Source organism: Martes martes (assembly GCF_963455335.1).
Source record: "Martes martes genome assembly, chromosome: 14".
NCBI classification, from domain to species: Eukaryota; Metazoa; Chordata; class Mammalia; order Carnivora; family Mustelidae; genus Martes; species Martes martes.
In genome coordinates this window covers 42,320,226-42,343,681 of record NC_137902.1, presented here as the reverse complement: position 1 = coordinate 42,343,681, position 23,456 = coordinate 42,320,226, and the positions used below count along the sequence as shown (strand labels likewise).

The 23,456-nt window shown below is 38.9% G+C and overlaps 1 protein-coding gene across 2 annotated transcripts in view; it reads right to left on the bottom strand.

The window, feature by feature from the left end:
* WAPL (WAPL cohesin release factor) overlaps positions 1-23,456 on the bottom strand; it is an 84,115-nt gene that overhangs the window by 51,517 nt on the left and 9,142 nt on the right. Inside the window, exons 3-4 of one of the 2 annotated variants that reach the window (XM_080823586.1) lie at positions 6,413-7,456; positions 3,547-3,665 (exon numbers count right to left, since the gene is read on the bottom strand). In XM_080823586.1, coding sequence (XP_080679712.1) covers positions 3,547-3,665; positions 6,413-7,456 — 1,163 coding nt within the window. The remainder of the gene's footprint in view (positions 1-3,546; positions 3,666-6,412; positions 7,457-23,456) is intronic. The other variant, XM_080823587.1, reaches the window with a different exon arrangement.

Here is a 23,456-nt window from a genome sequence, read left to right as displayed (position 1 = left end):
CCTACTTGTGATCTCTGTCAAATAAATAAGTAAAATCTTTAATTAAAGAAAAAAAAAAAAAGACTACAGTCTATATAGTCCATACAGATTATATTCCACACTGCCCTGGCCCCTGGCCCCAGAGCAACTTAAGTTTTTTGAAATTAGCATTAAACACTTTTTTTTTGATGAGGGTTAGACACATGGGGGTACAAAAGTATACCACAATTACTTTGAAATGAATCCCAATTAGATAAAAGAATAAAAATAAAATGAGACTATAAGACTTGGCCTTATTCATTCCTAAACAAGCTGCTTCTTCATCTGTTTAAAAGCAGTTCGAGGGGCTCCTGGGTGGCTCAGTGGGTTAAAGCCTCTGCCTTCAGCTCAGGTCATGATCCCAGGGTCCTGGGATCGAGCCCCGCGTTGGGCTCTCCGCCCAGCGGGGAGCCTGCTTCCTCCTCTCTCTCTCTCTCTCTCTCTCTGCCTGCCTCTCTGCCTACTTGTGATCTCTGTCTGTCAAATAAATAAAATCTTTAAAAAAAAAAAAGGCAGTTCAATCTGCAGAAGACGTTAACAACCTGTAACTACCTTTTATTTATTTTTTTAAATATTTATTTATGAGAGAGAGAGCAGAAGTAGGGGGAGCAGCAGGCCAAGCAGGCAGAGGGAGAAACAGGGCTCCCCACTGAGCAGGGAGCCCAACTCAGAGCCAGATCCCAGGACCCTGAGATCATGACCTGAGCTGAAAGCAGACACCTGAAACTGAGCTACCCAGGCGTCCCACAACTACCTTTTAATAACAAAACTAATTAACACATAACATGTTATATAATTAATTTTTAAAAAGATTTCACTTATTTGGCGGGGGGGGGGGCAGGGCAGGGACAGCAAGCACAAGCAGAGGGAGCTGCAGGCAGAGGGAGAAGCAGGTTGCCTGCTGAGTAAGGAGCCCAACGTGGGGCTCCATCCCAGCACAACCCGAGCCTAAGGCAGCAGCTTAACCGACTGAGCCACCCAAGTGCCCAAAAAGGAATTTTTTTAATGAACAGGTAAAATCAAGCAAATTATTCTAAATACCCACACTGGACCATATTAAAATGACTTACATAATACACTAGAATGAAGCTGGACCTTTAACTTACACCATTTACAAAAATTAACTCAAAATGGATCGAAGACTCGGGACGCCTGGGTGGCTCAGTTGGTTAAGCAGCTGCCTTCGGCTCAGGTCATGATCCCAGGGTCTTGGGATCGAGTCCCACATCGGGCTCCTTGCTCAGCGGGGAGCCTGCTTCTCCCTCTGCCTCTGCCTGCCTCTCTGTCTGCCTGTGCTCACTCTCTCTGACAAATGAATAAATAAAAATCTTTAAAAAAAAAAAATGGATCGAAGACTTATAAGACCTAAAACTATAAAATCCTTAGGAGAAAACATAAGGGAAAAGCCATATGACACCTGACTTGGCAGTGATTTTCTGGCAATGAAAGAAAAAACAAATTAGGACTTCACTGAAATTAAAAACTGTGATCAAAGCACACTATCAAGAGAATGAAGAGATAAGTCACAGAATAAGGGATCTATGTGCATATTATTTATCTAATAGATTAATATTTAGACTATGTAAAAAACTCCTGTAATTCAACAAAAAGACAACTCGACTCAAACATGCACAAAGGACTTGAATAAATATTTCTCTAAAAAGATATACAAATGACCAGTAAGTACACAAAAAGATGCTCAACATCACTAGTTAGGGAAATCAAACCACAATGAAATACCATTTCATACCCATTAGAATAGTTATTTTTTTTTAAAAACCCATAGGGGTGCCTGTGTGGCTCAGTTGGTTAAGGTCAGCTTAATGTCAGCGGAGGTCTTGATCTCAGTCAGAGTCATGAGTTCAAGCCCTACATTAGGCTCCACGAAGAGCATGGGGCCTACTAAAAGCAAAAACAGGGCACCTGGGTGACTCAGTCATTTAAGGGTCTCTCAGTTTTGGCTCAGGTCATGATCTCAGTGTCCTGGGATGGAGCCCTGCATCAGGCTCCCCACTCAGTGGGGAGTCTGCTTGTCTCACTCAGCTCCTACCAGCATACGCACGTGTGTGCTTACTCTCTCTCTCCCAAGTAAACAGATAAATCTTTAACACAGAACAAAAACAAAAAGCAAAATAAAACAAACCGCAGAAAATAAGTGTTGGTGAGGACATGGAGAAAATGGAACCCTCATGCACTGCTGGTGGAAATGTAAAATGGTTCAGTTAAGGTGGAAGAGTTTGACAGTTAAACACAGACCTATCCTATGTCTCAAGAAATTCTACTCTTAAGATATATATCCGAAAGTACTACAAACAGGGGCTCAAACAGCCAAAAGGTGAAAACAACCCTAATGATGAATAAACAAAATGTGATATATACAAAGTGTCCTTCTAAAAGAAGACACAGGGAAAGAGGGAGAAGGCCATGTGACAGAGGTAGATACTGCAAGTTACCAGCACAAGCCAAGGAAGACCTGGAGCCACCAGAAGCTGAAAGAAGCAAGGAAGGATTTCCCCCAGAGACTTTGAGAAAGCACAGCCTTCCCAACATCTTGATTTTGGATTTTTGGCATGTAGAACCGTGACAGAATAAATACGCTTTAAGTCAGCCAGTTTATGGCTTAAACTAACACAAACAGTAACTTTCAATATATTTGTATCACCTTATCACCTAATAGAGGAGTTACCAATGGATGGCAGTCTGATCTTCTCACCAATAAAATGCCCTTGAACTATAGCACATACCGTATATACACACAATGTAATGTTTTTGGCCATAAAAAAGGAATGAAATTTGGTATGTTATAATACAGATGGACCCCGACAACATTATGCTTAATGAAATAAGCCAGACACAAAAAGGTTAAGTATTTTATGATTCCACTTATATGAGGTAACCAGAATAGGCAAATTCATAGAAACAAATAGTAAAAGAGTGTTTACCAGGAGTTGGAGCTGGGAGGACAAAGGGGCAGTTATTTTTTAATGGGTACAGTGTTTTTTGTTTTTTTTTTTTTTCTTCTCAAAGATTTTATTTATTTATTCGACAGAGAGAAATCACAAGTAGGCAGAGAGGCAGGCAGAGAGAGAGAGTAGGAAGCAGGCTCCCTGCTGAGCAGAGAGCCCGATGTGGGGCTCGATCCCAGGACCCTGAGATCATGACCTGAGCCGAAGGCAGAGGCTTTAACCCACTGAGCCACCCAGGCGCCCCTGGGTACAGTGTTTTTGCTGGAGATGATATGTTTTGTATAAGATAATGGGATGGTTACAAAACACTGAATGTATTTAATATTACTGAACTGTACATATAATAAAAACTATGTTAGGTATATTTTTGTACACTTCAAAAAATGGTTACATATAAAAAATTGACATATCCCTTGGAAGATAAATAGATAAATTTACTAGTAATTTTCAAATTTAAAAAAGACAAAATTTGTTAGTAATTTTCAAATAAAAAAAGTAATAGTTGTACCCCTCCCCCCAATAATAAATAAGAAATACAAATCACAGATAATGCTTTACTTACCCGTTTGGGACCACTAAAAATCTTTCTGGTGTTTTCCTTTGATTTATCTCCTTGTTTATTTGGGGGCTTCTTCACACTTTCAGGCACTCCAGGCAAGTCCTCTGTAAAATCCAAGTTTTCTGAAAAGGCAATCAAAACTAGCTAGCTTTCTAATACTTCCAATTATCTACCAAACAACCTATGAACATTTGGGGGAGTGGCATATTATGAGGGGGAAAAAATAAAAGGAATAAAAGCACCACTCAGTTGACAAAATACCCCTAACAGTATAAAGTTTCATTTTGCCATTCTCACCCTCCTGCTTGTTCCCTACTCAAGGAGAAAATCAGAAACCTAGTTACCATGTACATGCTTCAGTTTTATTTTGTGTAAATGGCAAACTCAATTCTTTAGTAAAATAACTGTTGGATATCTATGGACACTTTGACATTAAAATGGTCTAGTTTAAATACACACACACACAGTATCAGGTGGTATTCATCTTTAACATTTTTCTAGAACTTAAGTATACTGAATCATGCTGGCCTTCAAAGAATGTCTGCTTACATCTACAAAAACCACATTTAAAAAAAAAAAAAAAAAAAAGATAGCTATCCTTGGCAACAGATGGAAAATGACCCCAGTACAATGTAGCTCAATGATTTGTGGGTCTTCAAAAAGAAAAAAATAACCAAAGAATTAGATTAATTCCTAAATGGTTATACTTATTCCAGCCTAAACAAAAGAAGAAAAACAGGAGGGCTTTTTCCTAGCCCAACCCTTAAAAATGTTTGCTATTTCAGGGGCACCTGGGTGGCTCAGTGGGTTGAAGCCTCTGCCTTCGGCTCAGGTCATGATCCCAGCGTCCTGGGATTGAGCCCCGCGTCGGGCTCCCTGCTAGGCATGGAGCCTGCTTCCCTTCCTCCCTCTCTCTGCCTGCCTCTCTGCCTACTTGTGATCTCTGTCTGTCAAATAAGTAAATAAAATCTTTAAAAAAAAAAAAAAGGGGACGCCTGGGTGGCTCGGTTGGTTAAGCAGCTGCCTTCGGCTCAGGTCATGATCCCAGCGTCCTGGGATCGAGTCCCACATCGGGCTCCTTGCTCAGCAGGGAGCCTGCTTCTCCCTCTGCCTGCCACTCTGTCTGCTTGTGCTCACTCTCGCTCCTCTCTCTCTCTGACAAATAAATAAATAAATCTTTAAAAAAAAAAAAAAAAGTTTGCTATTTCATACATCATATTAACACCCAAATTCCAACTTTGGGTATATCAATCAAATGGTCTCTAATTTTTAAATTTTATTTGGTAGCAACATGAAGTTTATGAAAGGGGCGCCTAATGATTTCACATTTCAATGCTTAGAAAGTTGTATAACCTCAAAATGTAAATTTCTGCCACAGATTTTCAATTGCTGATAAAGATAACTTGCTATCAAGGTTAGCAGTAAGAACTAAGTAAACTGCAGGAGACAGCTCAGGTTTCGTACATCATTTCTTATCATCCTCCTGAGAAAGCAACTGTAAAGCTGTCTGCCCAGTCAGATCACATGTGACTAGCAAGGCTGCTGCAACTTCCGTTCTCCAAAAGAAATTCAAGACAGCACTAGATGAATTCTGACAATACCCTTATTTACTTTTGCAATGGGAAGTAAGAAGTGAGCCTCAGGGACTATTCCTATATAATTCTAGTTTTAAAGACTGACTCTAATCTAACAAAACTAATTTTAAGCCAAATACAAGAAAAGGGTAGGTAGTCTCAAGTATGACTTATAATGTACAAGTGAATCTATATGTAAGAATACTATCAGAATTCTAACTCACCATAATGACATTTCTTGTATAACTTAACAGGACAAAAGCTTTATTAAGTAAACTAATACAGAAAAACTATGTATTTGGTTAAATATATATAAATATAGCCCCTGTATCCCAGAGGCTTTCACTTACTCTTCCTCACTCAATCAATCCACTTCACAAAGCCCTTGTCTGGTAATGACTTAATAGCAAAGCTATCGTACTTCTTTTGTCTCTCACAGTAGACTATCAACTCCTTGAGAGCCTCTAGTCATTACTGGCCCTACAACCTAAGAGACAAATTAAATGTCACTGTTAAGATTGAATAAATACTTAACCAGCACTTTTCAATTTTATTAAATCAACTCAAGAGGATGATTTTTTAAATTAAGACTTATGATTTCTTGAGAATGTTTTAAACATTTGTTAGTTGATTAGTTTTGAGACAACTACAAAGGCTTTTCATCAATTTTAATTTTCTAATTTTTCCCTCACTACAAACCATCTATTATCAGTGTAGTTCTAAATGTCCAAAATCTACCCTAAGTCTCTACTGCATTTGGATTTTCAAAGCTGAAACATTAAGATGTCTAGAACCCCTATACACACACTCTTAAAAATTCTCAAGCGCTAACAGCAGAATTAAAACACAAACAAAAAGACTCTAATCTATAAATCAATCCTTACAATGTGGAACTTTATTAACATTTAAAATGTTGTGCCTCTGGATAAAATGCTGTACCTGTACCTCAGGTAATCTGTGGTCCTACATAGTACTTCTATTAAAATTGAACATAACAGGGGCGCCTGGGTGGCTCAGTGGGTTAAAGCCTCTGCCTTCGGCTGGGGTCATGATCCCAGGGTCTTGGGATAGAGCCCCACGTCAGGCTCTCTGCTCAGCAGGGAGCCTGCTTCCCTTCCTCTTTCTCTGCCTGCCTCTCTGCCTACTTGTGATTTCTGTCTGTCAAATAAATAAATAAAATCTTAAAAAAAAAATTTGAACATAACAAGTTAAAATTAAGTCTCTAGGCAGAAGCTAAGTAGCTGCTGATTTAAACCTGAAAAGCATTTATTTATAATTTTTCTTAAAAGTCTTACCTGTATTATTAGCACTAGACTGACTGTCCTGGGAATTATCATTGCTTTCAGGAGGAGGCTGCAAGGAGGGGGATGGAGCTGTTTTAGTTCTTTTTTTGCTTGTCTTTCTTTCCACTTGACAGTCCTCTTCATCATCATCTTCACTTTCACTAAGATCATCAAACCCAAAATACTTAATTTTGTAATTAGAACTCCCAGAGCCTCCTTCATCACCTCCTGTCTCATCATGATCTTCAAAACCAAAAAATTCAAGTTTAACATCCTTTTTAGATTTAGTATTACTAGGTCGAAATCTAGTAGTGGTCTTAGAAGTTGCAATATCTGCCTTTTTTCTTAGACGGCCAGCTTCTCCCAAATCTGCAGGGGTTGATGCAGTGAACTCATCCATGCTACGTTCCATAGTATCCTGTATGGTAACATTACACACTGACAAGCAAGATGGATGTAAAACAGTGTAATCTCTAGTCCGTCCAACCGTCCCTCTGAAACTGGTCCCAGAACTTACACTGCCTTTCTTTGCCTGATTCAGGCCATCTTTATTTGATTCACTGTTTGCTTTGGCTAAGGCCTGACTGGTGCCGTCCATTAGCTTATCAAAATTTGATGCTCCTTGTGAGGATTTTGCTTTATTGGCCCTACAGTACGTCCTACAGTTGCTTGGCCTAAGAACACTTTGCACGATGTCTTCCTCAATGGCTTCATTTAGATTTTCCAACCGGTTTTTAAAATCCTCATCCTTCATCTCCAAAAGAGGATCACTATCCAAACTTAAAATACAATCTTCTGATCTGATATCTTCAAAATCATTATCCCATTCATATAAACCAGTTCTTACAGATCCCTTAATCGGATATATTTCTGATGGAGATTCTGATCTTTTTCCAAGTTGGGAGTTCCAAGTATCATTTGTTTCCTTGATTTCATCAGTTTTGTATCCAGAAGCTACAGTTGTTTCTGCACTGGGTTTCTTTGTACTATCTTCAGCATTTTTGTAAATATGGTGACTATTCTTTTCATATTCTTCACTAAAATTCTCCACTTTATCTGTAAAAATTAAAAATAAGGATAAAAAGATAAGTGACATCAATGTAAATGTTAACAAACGGGAATATCTAGCTAATTAAGAATACAGAATCAATTAATCTTAAAATAACTACAGTAATGTTAAATTATGAAGAAACTGATGAATGTTTACATATCTGACATTTCCCCTTCCACCTTTTTTATTTTGGGTGGGGGAAAGGAGGTGAGGAAGAGGGAGAGAATCCTAAGCAGGCTGACACCCAGCAAGGAGGCCTGCATAGGCTCGATCTCACAACTCTGAGGATCGTGACCTGAGCCAAAATTAAGAGTTGGACACTTAACTTGACTGAGCCATGTAGGCTTAGCATAGAGCTCTCGTGTCTTTTAATGACCTCTCCCTAGTCATTCAAGTCCCTTAAATTTGTTAAAATTAATTCAAGAGGGGCACCTGGGTGGCTCAGTGGGTTAAAGCCTCTGCCTTCAGCTCAGGTCATGATAGCAGAGTCCTGGAGCCCCACATCAGGTTTCTGCTTGGCAGGGAGACTGCTTCCCACCCCCCCCCACCCCCCGCCGCTGTCTCTCTGCCTACTTATGATTCTCTCTCAGTCAAATAAATAAATAAAATCTTTTAAAAAAATTAATTCAAGAGATTTCAACAGTGTTAAGCAACCAGATCAATTCAGAATTAAATGACTCAGCCAAATCTTCTCAGCAGTATTATAGGTTTTACAAATAAAAATCCTTAAATTGAGATTTATTTAGTATATCTAAACAGTGTTAACACAGGGGCCACCTGGGTGGCTCAGTCAGTTAAGCATCTGCTTTTGGCTCAGATCATGATCCCAGGGTCCTGGAATCAAAGTCCCCCCTGGGCTCCCTGCTCAGCAGGGAGTCTGCTTCTCTCTCTCCCTCTGCTTGTATGCTCTCCCTCCCTCAAATAAATAAATAAAACATTAAAAAAAAAAGTATAACACAATAAATGACAACATTCTGGCAATGTGTTTCTCTGGGGTAAGGATGCCCATAAGGCATGCCAGCTCTGTCAAGAAACCTGTCTTAAGGTCAGGTTTCTTTTGCTATTTCTGCTTTCTACTCTTTCTCCTAATCCTAAATGCCATATACATATAACTTCAAAGATTTTTTTCTTTTTTAACAATAGCTCTGGTGCCTAAGTGACTACAGTGGCTTATTTATGCATATTAGTAAGCAGCAAACCTTAAACTTCTATTCATTTTGTACTTGGGGAATTCATTTTTGCTATCTTTAATTTTTATCATCAGAAACATTTTTTGTTAACCTTTCTACATGAGAGATGGAAATATGATTCAAACTGGTATTATGATTAATTCTCCCAGCACTCAGTGGTAGAGAAACACTGGCAAAACGTTTATGCCAAACAATAAAAGTATTTAAAAAGTGCACTTACATTTAAGAAAAGCCAATTACAGATCTCAATTAATAAGCCATAAAGTATAAGCAAAGGGATGATTACATAAATTCAACGCACAATTTTTAATACTACTTGACGGGTTTAAACATAATTTAACTTGTTAGATTTATACTTACCTACCTTTAGAAGGCATCTAATACCTGTTTTATTCTTAGATATTTCCCAGCAGAAGGAACTACAGTTTTCATTATCTCAGAAGTACCAATCGCTAAGCCTAAAATACTGAAAAGCTAAAAATTAAAAGCTAATTCTGACAGCTGACACTTTAAAAGACAAAGAATCAAAGCCAAGATTAAAAACAAACCAGAAAATATACCACCACTGCTTTTACTAACAAGTGGAAAGAGCACTGGTAGTGCAGTCTGGAAACTTGTGTTGCCCTGGCTAAACTAGCTCTCTAGAGCCCAGGCAAGACCCCTAACTTTGGGAGTTTCCCTGAGGGCTTCAATTTCTCTCAAAAAGGGAAGCCACTGACCTAGACTACATTACAGCATTACTGAAGGAATTATTTTCTAATGAATAGCTTATGGGAGTACTCATATATTTAGCTACACAAAGGTCTGTGAGAGGTCATTAAATGTTATATTACATGACTTTTTTTTTTTTTTTTTTTAAAGAGGGAGGTGGAGAGAGGTAGAACAGAGGGAGAGGGAGAGAATCCTAAAAAGAGGCTCCACACCCAGCTGGAGGCCTGGGCTCAATTTCATAATCCCGAGATCACAACCTGAGCAGAAATTAAGAGTTGCTTCACCAACTGAGCCACCCAGACACCCCTACACATCACTTTCATAACTGCAGAGCATTCTACTGTCTTAATGTCACAAAATTTATTTAGGCTGCATCTAGTTGTTTTATGTAATAAGTATCTTTCTGACTTAAAAAGTTTCTATGAACAATAAATGTTAGTATCCCTGTTTTAAAAATTACTTCAGGGGTGCCTGGGTGGCTCAGATGGTTAAGCGTCTGCCTTCAGCTCAGGTTATGATCCCAGGGTCCTGGATTGAGCTCTGCATCAGGCTCCCTGGCAGGGAGCCTGTTACTCCCTCTCCTTCTAATGCTCCCCCTGCTTGTGATCTCTCGCTCTGTCAAGTAAATAAAATCTTAAAAAAAAAAAAAAAAACACAAAACCAAAAAACCTACTTCAGGTTTCACTTTTATTACTCCCATTTCTCCTACAATCAGAGAGAATACATGTTGTTACTATAACATGTATTTACTCCCATAAATAAGCTATCTTTCACATGCCTAACTTTGTTGTGAGCTTACATGTAATCTATTTTAAGTACAAAAAGTAATAAAGACTCCTATGGAAAATATTCTCACTGAAAGTTATAAATTGGGGCACCTGGATGGCTCAGTTGGTTAAGCACCAGACTCTTGGTTTTGGCTCAGGTCAGGACCTCAGGGTCCTGGGATCAAGCCATGTGTCAAGCTCTGCGCTCAGGGCAGTCTGCTTATCCTTCCCCCACCCTGCTCATGTTGTTCTCTCTCAAATAAATATATAAAACCTTTTCAAAAATAAATAAAAGTTGGTACGCCTGGGTGGCTCAGTGGGTTAAGCCTCTGCCTTCGGCTCAGGTCATGGTCTCAGGGTCTGGGGATCAAGCCCCGCATCAGGCTCCATGCTCTGTGAGCCTGCTTCTCTCCCTCCCTCTCCCTGCTCCCCTTGCTGGGCTCTCTCTGTCAAATAAATACATAAAATCTTAAAAGAAAAAAAATCAACTACATAAACAGAAATGTATTCCTAGCCAAGTTTAGGAGTTAAGTGAATGTGTGCCAACTGTGCCACTTTCTGGCTAAAACGAGGCCTTAAGAAGTTCAGGCCATTTCTTCAGCAAAACAGTGAACTAGTAAGATCTTTCTGAAGTGCAAGTTGAACAGATGAAAGACAATATATTTAAGGGTATTTTATAGGATACAGCATCACATGAACGCAAATTGTCATAGGTATTACCACTTTGCCACAACACAGGACCTATTTCTTATTTTTTATAATTTTTTAGCAAAACTTTTCTTAGTGGGCTCTAATGTGTAAGTTCATCAATACTCCCTTGTGTGTCCTGTGTCTACCTGCTTCATGCAAGGAATCTAAAACCACATTCTAAGGCCTACTGTTCCTCAAGCCAGAGGGTCAAGACTGGATGTGCAGAAAGTTCTCAATTCAAGACTTAATCGGCACCATCTGCTATCAGATACTTAATAAATGCCTTTTAACATCACTGGATTTTATTTTTAAAATGTATTCACATTTCGAGCCCCCAATGTGGGGCTCAAACTTACAACCCCAAGATCAGGAGTCATACACCCTTCTGACCAAGCCAGTCAGGTGCCCCAACATCACTAGATTTTAGTATCACTAGATACTCAATCTTTTATACGTTAGGTAAGGAGGGAATTTATCTTAATGAAGAAAACTACATGGAATTCGAGAAGCATAGGGTTAAACCACACAGCTAAACCAATAACTAGATATGTAAAAATTTGGCAAGCCATATTCTTTCTCTAAGACTCATACTGCTTATCTAAAACACAGTAAGCAACCTCACATAAAAGATTAATTAAATGACCATTACTCCCTAAAGGATTCTTAAGTCTGAAGGGAAATGGATAATTCTCTTAAAAACACCAACATCCAAGTACTTACAATAATTGTATATATAGTTTTATAAAGGAAAAAAATAGGTGGGATGATTGAAGACTTCTGTGAATATACTTTCTGAAGTATTTAAGAAGTTGGGAAGGTAAGTTTGAGCAGAGATTTATGAATGGGTTTCACAGGTTCTTTATACTTTGTGAACTGTATGAAAATGTGCACACATTTTTCAGGGATAGTTTCAGCAAGTTTTCAAACTAAAATATATATTTATTGGTTTAAAGGACAAACAGAAGGAGCAAAACATATGCAGGACATCAGTGTGTGTTGATTGTGGAAGTCTGAATCTATGGAAAGACAAATTATTCAATAAAGGGTACTGAAACATACAGGGGAAATAAAGTTGACTTTTTTTTTAACCTCAAATATTAAAATATATTCTAGATTAAGACTTGAATACAGAAAATGAAACTAAACACATATTATAAAATAAAATAAATTTTAAAGAATACATTACCCTGGAATGGGGGAGTTCTTTCTCAGATACAAAGCTCATAATCCATATTAATTTACAGACAATCTAAAATTTCAGCATGTTAAAGTTAAAGGAACCAATAAAATCTGAAAAACATAAGTGTACCTATTATTACCAAAAATTGGGTCAATTTCCTTAATTTAAAAAGAACTCCTATAGGGGTGCCTGGGTGGCTCAGATGGTTACGCGTCTGCCTTCTGCTTGGGTCATGATCCTGGAGTCCTGGGATCAAGCTCTGTGTCAGGGTCCCTGCTCAGAGAGGAGTCTACTTGTCCCTCTTCCTCTGTCTTGCTCATGCTCTCTCTCTCTCTCTCTAAATAAAATCTTTTAAAAAATAAATAAAAGGAACTCTACACATCCAGATGAATTAGAGACCTAAATATGGAGAAAATGCAAAGTTTTTTTTTAGTATACAAGAGTATATCTTTATGACCTCAGGCAAGGAAAGTTTTCTTCAACAAGATACAAAAAGCATCAACCATAAAGGAAGAAAAATTTAATTTTATCAAAATTAAATCTGTCCATAAAACAACACTATTTAAGAGAACTACCTGCTCCTGTGCACAGGCTTTCTCTCTAAAATAAATAAATCTTTCAAATAAATAAAATAATTGAATATCAGCAATCCCACATGGTTCAGTGTAATAGACGTATGTATAGCAACATCACTGCAAAACAATGAAATGTAAATATTCATTAGCAGGCCAGTCAATAAAGTGGTCTGCTTATACAAATAAAATCTTCAGGAGCACCTGGGTGGCTCAGTGGGTTAAAGCCTCTGCCTTCAGCTCAGGTCATGATTCCAGGGTCCCGGGATCGAGCACCGCATAGGGCTCCCTGCTCAGAGGGGAGCCTGCTTCCCCCTCCCTCTGCCTGTCTCTCTGCCTACTTGTGATCTCTGTGTGTCAAATAAATAAATAAAATCTTTAAAACAAAAATACATCAGAGCAACAAAAATAAAACTATACTTCCGTAGGAGCATATCTTAGTATAACCATTACAAAGAATAATTTGGTAATATCTTTCATTAATTTTTTTAAGATCTTATTTATTTATTTGACAGAGAGAGAGAGAGAGAGAGAGAGACACACACACACACACACACACACACACACACACACACACACACAGTGCTAGCGCATGCGCACAAGTAGGGGGAGCAGCAGGCAGAGGGAGAGGGAGAAGCCAGCTCCCCACTGGGCAGGGAGCCTGATGCGGGGCTCAATTCCACGACCCTGAGATCAGGGCCTGAGGTGAAGACAGATGCTTAATCGAACTGAGACACCCAGGTGTGCGGTAGTATCTTTTAAAATTAAAAATCTACACGTCAAAGAAATGAACCTACCCTCGAAGCCAGAAGTTTTATTTATAACCATTAACTCTATAAATAATAAGCATGAAATAAAATAAGTAACAAGGAAACTCACTACAACTTTCCTGGTTTTTGCCTTCATAAACAATACAAACACCTATCAATAAAGAACTAAATCATCATATAGCCACATATCTAAATACTATGTATCTATTAAAAAAGAATGAGGCAGATCTACATTATGTACAGACAGGGTTGCCCTGAGGGATGGGGATGATGGAGAAGACTTTCCAGTCTCTTGAGTTGTATACTGTCTAAAAATAGGCTGTTCAAAAGCTTAAAACATAATAATAACTGGCAAAGGTACATATTATATACCTTAAAGACTAACAACAATACAGGGCGCCTGGATGGCTCAGTTAGTTAAGCGTCATGATCGCAAGGTCCTGATTGGGTCGACTGCTTTAAATTCTCTCTCCCTCCCCTGCCCCCCACAAAAAGAGTAACAATGGTACCAGACACAGGGCTGGATCCCACTACCCCAAGATCAGATACCCAACCAACTATGCCACTCAGGTATCCCTAGAGTCCTTATCTTTTAAAGAATTATATTTATGTAGGGAATTTGCTTCAAAATAATCCATTATAAAAAGGGAGAAGGTAGGGATAAAAGTAAGACAAGACTGACTATGAATTGTTTACTGAAGCTACATAACAGACACATCTGTGTAACTGTATGCTAGTTGCTATAGACTAACAACATATATATACACATATATATACATATATACAACATATATACTTCTTCCACCATCTTATAAGAAAGTAAAGATATTTCCTTTTACTTTCACCAAACGCATCATTATACAGGTGAGAAAAAAGAGGCTCAGAGAAGCCAGTGACAGCAAGAGTTATCAACTAAGCCAATGTCCAAAAGACCTCATAAAAAGCCCAGTTCTATTACATTAAACTACCTAGAGGGGTAGTCGCTGAAAACTGCAATACTAAAGCAGGTAAACCATCTTAATCCACATTAACAGAAAAGATCCAGATGAAGAGGTTAAACGTCTAATGTTTTGGCTAGATGCATCAAGTGATATGCTAAGGACTAGATTTAAACAAAACCTTTGACTTCTGACTAAGGAGACTGTACAGACAGAGAAGAGGCTTTGGAGATCATTATTCATTAAATACAGGGGAGGTAACTAGAAAAGTTAATTTATGGGGTAAAGGGGAACCTCCATTACATACAAGCTGCCTTTTTTTTTCTTTTTTTTTAAGCTGCCTTTAATTATCAGGGTTGTTGTCATGAGAAGAGGGAACAAACTTATTCAATGTGTAGAAATCATTCAATTCATACAAACTAAGGGCTGAGAGCAAGAACATTAATGTTAAATTAGAACTGTCCAAAGGGAATGCCTAGGGGAAAGAGTATACTCCCTTGTAATAAAAGAAGTATGTGATAAAGTGGGACTTAATTAAAATTAGTTAACTTCTATTCTGCAAAAGACACTGGTAAGAGAATGCGAACACAAGCCACAGACCCAGAAAAAATGTCTGCACTAAATATACCTACAAAAGATCTTTATCCAAAATATATAAAGAACTCTTTAAATTCAATGAGAAAATAAACAACCCAATTACAAATCAGCAAAAAATAAACAGATATCAGCAAAGAAACTACTCTGATATCAAATAAGCACATGAAAAAGGCTCACTGGTAGTCATTAGGGAAATGCAAAAGGCTAATTTAACCTCCTTAATAAAAATTCTTATACATCAGCAAGTCCAACATCTCAGTAAAAACAGAAGCTAGAGACATAAAGAAGCAATTTAAAGAAAAATATAAATGAATAACTTATGAAAAAGTATTTTATTTCATTCACAATTAAAAATCAAAGTAAAGGGGCGCCTGGGTGGCTCAGTGGGTTAAGCCGCTGCCTTCGGCTCAGGTCATGATCTCAGAGTCCTGGGATCGAGTCCCGCATCGGGCTCTCTGCTCAGCGGGGAGCCTGCTTCCCCCTCTCTCTCTGCCTGCCTCTCTGTCTACCTGTAATCTCTGTCTGTCAGATGAATGAATAAAATCTTAAAAAAAAAAAATCAAAGTAAAAAAAAAAATTAATGTACAGGGGCACCTGGATGGCTGTCAGTGGAGCAGGCAACTCTTGATCTTGGGGTTGTGAGTTCAAGCCCCATGTTAGATGCAGAGATTACTTTAAAAATATATATTAAAGGGGCGCCTGGGTGGCTCAGTGGGTTAAAGCCACTGCCTTTGGCTCAGGTCATGATCCCAACGTCCTGGGATCAAGCCCCACATCGGGCTTTCTGCTCAGCAGGGAGCCTGCTTCCTCCCTTCTCTCTCTGCCTGCCTCGCTGCCTACTTGTGATCTGTCTGTCAAATAAATAAATAAAATCTTTAAAATATATATATATATAGGGGCGCCTGGGTGGCTCAGTGGGTTAAAGCCTCTGCCTTCGGCTCAGGTCATGATCCCAGGGTCCTGGGATCGAGCCCCACATCGGGCTCTCTGCTCAGCAGGGAGCCTGCTTCCTCCTCTCTCTCTCTGTCTGCCTCTCTGCCTACTTGTAATCTCTGCCTGTCAAATAAATAAAAATTAAAAAAAAAAAATATATATATATATATATATATATAAAAGAAAAAAAATTAAAAAATAAAAAAAGTACATGGGACACCTGGGTGGCTCCATTGCTTAAGGGTCTGACTCCTGATTCTGGCTCAGGTCATGATCTCAGGGTCCTGAGATAGAGCCCTGCATCCAGCTCCATGCTGGGCATGGACCCTGCTTGGGATTCTCTCCCTCCCTCCCTCTCCCTTTGCCCACCCCCCCACCCCCGCAAACACACACTTGCTCCACCTCTCTCTCCTAAAAAAAAAAAGTACACAATGTTATATGTTAATTATATCTCAATAAAGTTGAGGAAAAAACAAAGTTGAACTATATTTATACTTACTAAGCCCTCAGTATATGCCTCATTCTGTTATAAATACTTTCTACATATAAATTCATTTAAATACTTTCTACATATTAATTCATTTAACTAAGAGCAAATATCTGAGGTAGGCACTATTATTACAAGTTCATAAGACTTTATCCACAATTACAACACCCAAAAAGCTCTGAAAACTATGTTTTCTCATAATACATTCTGAAGCAAAACTTGACCTCACCTAAGTGAGACTATTTAAATAAATACAAATACTTCAGAATGTATTTTCTTTTTCTGAACAAACATGGTCTTCGATTAGAGTGCCGCCTCAGACTCTGATAGGCAATATTAATGTAAAATATATACACTTCCTATATTCCAAAATCCTAAATTCCAAGCAAATCTGGCCCCGAAGGTTTCATATAAGGAAATGGGAACCTGTACCCCATTTTGCAAATTAAATATAACATATATAAGTAAGTTACTAGTTGACAGTCATAGAGTTATTAAAAAGAGAACAAAAATAAGAAAGCAACCCAAAAGTCTCATATCAACAATGACCCATTTAAGGAATTTACAGCACACAGATACTGACATAACCTATGCAGCAGTATTTCTCTTTTAAACCCTAACCCTAAAACGTATAGCATTCATATTTGATAGATTACGCACTAATAATTGTGCTAATAATCTCGGAGAATTTTTAAATACCTAGAGCATGACAATCACAGAGAATTCTCAGAAGTTTAAGTAGATATACATTTTTGTACAAAGAATTATGAAAAGGATGACCATTAAAAGACTAAGCATAAGTATGTTCATTAGGATAAAATTCTGAAGGGGAGGTGGTATAGAAATATCATTTCAAAAAGAAAAAGGAGTACTGTAAATCATCTGGCTGTTAAAAAAGAACTTGTTCTTTTATTATTTTTTAATATATAAAAGTAAACAGTAAATAATTACAGCATTGCAAGTAACAAAGGTAATCTTATAATAAAAGGCAAGAGAGCAGTTATTCTGGGGCTGAAGGAAGGGACAGATGGAAGAGATTCTAGAGTGGTTGCCAAAATTTTATTTCTTAATGTGGGTGTTGGTCATAAGGGTGTCGCTCTCATAATTCATTAAACTAAGCATATTGTTATACATTACATTGTGTGGTTTTCTGTATCTGTGTTTTACTTTACAATAAAAAGGTTAAAAAATCACTGATACACTGAACGTTAGTTTTATTTTAAAATTATATTATTTTATAGGAAATTATAGCCTTTGCAACCATTTAAATTTATGATCAATGTTTTCATGACCAGCGATCCCCTCCTAGGTACTTACCCAAGAGAAATGAGGACATATGTCTAACAAAAACCTAAATGTGACAGTTTATAGCAGCTTCACTCATAATTGCCCCAAACTGAAAACAATCTAAATGTCCTCCAACTAATGAATGAATTACAGTACATATATAACAGAATACTACTCAGCAATTACAAAGGAATGAACTACTGTTACATGGAACAGTCTTTAAAAGCATTATGCTAACTCAAAAACACCAGACTGATAAGGCTATATACCACATGATCCCATGTATAGGACATTCTGAAAAAGATAAAAACCACAGAGACAGAAAACAGATCAGTGAATGCCAGGGGCTGGAAGTAAGAGAAGGAACTAACCAAAAAGGAGCATGAAGGAACTTTCAAGATAACAGAAATATTCTGTATCTTGGTAATAATTACACAAATGTATGTATTTCCACAGAACTTAGCAGTTTTGTTTTAAGATATTACATCAAGTATTTTCCACTTGTTCTTCCAGATCCATTCTCCACCCTGATCTTAGCCCTCTCAGGAGGCTGACCTGTATCAAAGTTCCCTTTTTCTTCTACTGGGTTCTACCCATGACGACCCCCAGCAGGACAAAGGAGGGAAGGAGGAAATTTAGATTCAGGTACATTACCCCTCCAGCACTTTGCTTATGAAGCCCCTCAACATAAGGATACTGTTCCTCTTAAGGTGGCTTCCACTATAAGGCTCAGATGATTTCTCGTCCCTGTGAAAATGGGTGATAATAGCTTCACTGCAGCTAACCAAGCCTACAACACCATTTTTTGTGCTTTCCCTAACATTCTCCCCACACCTTTCTAAATAGCTCCTTTATCTTTTCCTGATGTTAGCCTAAATAGGACATGCGACCTATTTCCAGTGGGAACCTTGACTGATAAATCAAGACTAGAACTTAAAAAAATATATGGGGAGGGCTGCCTGGGAGGCTCAGTGAGTTAAGAATCCAGCTCTTGGTTTTGGCTCTGGTCATGGTATCATGGGTCCTGGGCTGCAGCTGAGTTAGGCTCCATGCTCAGCAGGGAGTCAGCTTGAAGATTCTTTCCCTTTGTCCCTTCCCACCATGTGCACACAAGTACACACTCTGTCCTCTCTCTCTCAGTAAATCTTTTACATATATATGGTTCAAAAACTGCTATAGGAAAATTTGGTTCTAAAGTATGCTTCTCACCTCTTTCTCTGCATCATGATCCAAAACGTAAACACATTTTGTGATCTACCTTCTCCTGAATGTTAATACTCAAAATGTATCTGTACTTCTTTCCAATCTCATAATCCAAAAATGAGCACCACCACCACCCAAACCCTTATGTCTAAAGCATGCAGGCTTTGGTGATCAGAACACTCACATATACCTGGGGATTCATTCCCTCAACCGATTCCGTGCCCTAGCTGAACCCTGACTACACATGCCTGTTCTTCTGCAGCCCCTTTAAGTATCTGAGAGTAGGATGCTTTGGGGTCACTGGTATGCTAGCTCCCCAGAGCCTGTTTATAAAACTATTATTATTCTACCCTCTTATAAAAGCCCATTCTTTTGAGGCTTGTGCCACTTAGCTAGTTACCCTCTAATCTTCCTCTTACTTGTCATCTAACCACCTCTTATTCTTCATTTAAGGGTTTTACACAGGATTTATAACCTACCTCTCATGCCAGTCTTGCTATCATGCTGAATTCCACCAAATCCCAATCTCCTGACCTCACAGTTCTTTAAGCTTCTCCCATCCTTAGTCTTCTACGTTCCAGCACAGACACCAATTCTCAGCTTCATGAAGCAACTTGTCATGTCCCAGAAAGCTTCACCTCTTAAATATTATAATCAGATTGGATAGTTTTGGGTATCTTTGTGGTGGCAGGTTGTGACTGAGAGGTGAAGCCACTTCTATTCAAAGTGGCTTCACCTCTCAATCACAGCCTACCAACCATCCAACCTGTTCCAGTAACCCCATTCTTGACTTCTATTCAATAAGACTCTTAGTATACTGACCCCTGTGTTCCCTCCTTTCTCCTATCCACCAGCCTTGTCCAGATCCTAAACATTTTAAATTCTACAGTCCATCATTTCAATCACTTTCTGGACAATACCCTAAATTCTTCCTTCTTTTTCTGTTCACACCACATCTTGTTAGACAAAAATGACAATCCAGGATAATCTAATTTTCCTTTCCAATATTCTACATTCTGTACATGGCTAAAGGTGGGAGGAGGGGCACAAACATAATGAGGTAAGTTAGAAACCGTGAGTTTCTAATGATATTATCTTCACTAAGGTCTCATTAATATCCAGAAATAGTCTCTACACAGCTTCTTCCTTCCATTTTCTGCAACATCAATTTAAACCCTTTGTTCCTTCCTTCACTCCAGCCCCTGCATTTCCTTGCTCTTCTTTCCCACTTCCAGAGATAACCTCTTCTATCATTTCATGGGGGAAAAAATGCTTTTCTCCATAAGCCACCTTATCTTCCACCTCTCAGGAAGCTCACATTCTCAACCATCTTTCCTCCTATCCAGAAAACGCAGTATCCTTCTCCCAAGACCACTCTCCCCTCCTGTGCTTTTGAAGCCTATGTTCTAAGGCTCTTCCATGCAATCAAACCTTGCAGAACCCCTCATCACCTCATAGCTTTCAAAACCTCTCTTCTCCCCATCTAACATCTTTAACAAGTCATGTACATTCTTGCTACCCCCATACCCTAACTATGTACTCACTACTCAGACTTTCAACCCAAGCTGCATACTCCAAGGCCAGCTTTGTGGTCCTGATAACATTCCAATTCAGTTGATCCTTCATGAACACCTTTTTGCTGGCTTCTATAAAATAGCACTGACTCAATGTGCCTACTGATGCTTTGCTCTTATTCAATTTCCTTATCTAGTTTTTCTTCTCTCCATCAAGTATTACAAGTTCTTCAAAGCACAGTGCTTTTTCCTCTTACATTCTCAATGACTTCATGTAATCCTGTAATTTCAAGTAACATTCATTCATTCACTATTTACTTTAAGTAGGCTCCACACACAAGCAGGAAGCCCAACACGAGGCTTGAACTCATGACCTTGAAATCAAGACCTGAGCTGACAGGAAGAGTCAGACCTTTAACTGACTAAGCCACGCAGGCGCCACCTCAAATAACATTTATATGCTGAATCTCAAATGTATTATCTCCAACCAAGATTTATCTAAGTTCCATACTAGCATATCCTATTCCTCACAAATACCTCAAATTCAATGTGCATAAACCTGAACTGAAGAACTTGCCTTCAAAATGTCCCTTACCGGGACGCCTGGGTGGCTCAGTTAAGCAGCTGCCTTCCGCTCCGGTCATGATCCCGGCATCCTGGGATCGAGTCCCACATTGGGCTCCTTGCTCGGCGGGGAGCCTGCTTCTCTCTCTGTCTCTGCCTGCCACTCTGTCTGCCTGTGCTCGCTCTCGCTCTCTCGCTCTGATAAATAAATAAATCTTAAAAAAAAAAAAAAGGTCCCTTACCATTTGCTCAGGTGCTCACATTAAATACTGAGAATCATTTTTAATGTCTCGTTCTTCCTTACTGCCCATGCTACTAAGCTGTCACTTTTATCCTTGCTCAGTACAGCAGAAGGTCTCAAGTTAAATGTTAGCCTTGCCCCTACCCCTCACTCAGACCAGTAAATAGGCTATTATACAATTTCACAGGACCCTATATTTTTCTTTCCACTTTTAAAGTTTATTTATTGGGGCACTGGGTGGATCAGATGGTTGAGCAGCTGCCTTCGGCTCAGGTCATTCTCTCAAGGTCGTGGGATGGAACCCTACACCAGGGTCCCTGGCAGGGAGCCAGCTTCTCCCTCTCCCTCTGCCTCTCCCCCTGCTCATGCTATCTCCATTTCAAATGAATAAATAAAATCTTTTTCAAATGAATAAAAAATAGGGGTGCCTGGGTGACTCAGTTGGTTAACCGACTGCCTTCGGCTCAGGTCATGATCCCGGAGTCCTGGGATCGAGTCCTGCATGGGGCTCCCAGCTCCCTGGAGAGTCTGCTTCTCCACCTGACCTTCTCCTCTCTCATGCTCTCTCTCTCTCTCTCAAATAAATAAAATCTTAAAAAAAAAAAAAGTTTAAGTAATCTCTACACCCAATATGGCACATGAACTCAGTTCTCCAAGATCCAGAGTCACATGGTTCTTCTGGCTCAGCCAACCAAGCATCTCAGATCCTTCTATCTTTCTGTAATTTCCAGCACACTTCTTATTCTGTCTTCAATCTACTGCCTTGCCCACTAGAATGTGAGTAAGACAAGATCTTGTTCGTTGGCATAAATGAGCACTCAGCATAGAGGACACTAAAATAGCTGAATGGTTGGAAGGCAGGCATTCCCCCCAGACCTTCCTATGAACAAATTTATCCTCCTCTACCATCAGGGCTCTCGAAAAGTTGTGGACTGCTTCCTGGAGTCAGAGATTGGACCAGAAAAATATATGTATCGTCTGGCTCTAAATTCTAAAAATATGGCATATGGAAAAATCTCTGAAAAGCATCAAGTATTATATAAATGTGTTGGTCATTGTTTTAAAAGCAGTTACTTATTATTATCAGTGGCAATCAAGAGTTCCATTCCCAGAGGGCAGAGATTATGCTTATAGTTTCTATGGACTACCCTCCCACGGCTGGTATTCAACCTGGATCCAAGAAGAAACTTGTTAGTGGTCAACTGCACTTTTGTTATTTGCTCAGCCCCTGAAAATAATTCTCCTTTTACTAAGAAAATATTTTACAAGAAATTAAAGTTCTGGAGCACCTAGCTGGCTCAGTCGGAAGAGCATGCCACTCTTAATCTCGGGGTTGTGAGTTCAAGCCCCATGCTGGGTATAGAGATTACTATAAAAGTTAATAAACTATAAACAAACAAACATACAAACAAACAACAAAAAAAACGGGGCACCTGAGTGACTCAGTTGGTTAAGCAACTGCCTTTGACTCAGGTTATGATGCTGGAGTCCCAGGACAGAGTCCCGCATCGGGCTCCCTGCTCAGTCTGTGTCTCCCTCTGACCTCTTCCCTCTCATGCTCTCGGTCTCTCATTCTCTCTCTCTCAAATAAATAAATAAAATCTTAAAAATAAAATTCTACTTTAGAACAAAATAAGCAAAACTACAGTCTTTCAGAATTTGCATACTGAATTTCCTTTTGTATATAACAAAAAAATTAAAAATAGAAGATACTTATTACTTATAAAAATAAGGTCAGTTCTATTCACTAAGTATTATAATTACTTAGGCCATAATTCTTATTAAAATTATTTAAATAGCGACAAGACAATCCACAATATGTTCCCATCAGTTATTTCCAACATCAAGATAAAAATGACTGTACAGGGTGCCTGAGTGGCTCAGTGGGTTAAGCCTCTGCCTTCGGCTCAGGTCATGATCTCAGGGTCCTGGGATCGAGCCCCGCATCGGGCTCTCTGCTCAGTGGGGAGCCTGTTTCCCCCCCTCTCTCTCTGCCTGCCTGTCTAACTACTTGTGATCTCTGTCAAATAAATTTAAAAAAAAAAAAAAAAAAAGGACTGTACAATGACACTATTATTTTTTTTAAAGATTTATTTATTCGGGAGAGAGAGAGAAAGTGCACAAATTAGGAGGCAGGGGAAGAGGGAGAGAGAGAATCTTCAGCAGACTCCCCGTTGAGGAGTCCAATGCAGGGCTTGCTCTGAGCCAAAATCAGGAGTCACCTCACTGAGAGCCACCTAGGCACCCCAGTGACATGTTATTTTATTTATTTATTTTTATTAACATATAAAGTATTATTTGTTTCAGGCATGCACGCTGACATATTTTAAATATAAATCTTTAAATATGATAAAATTATGT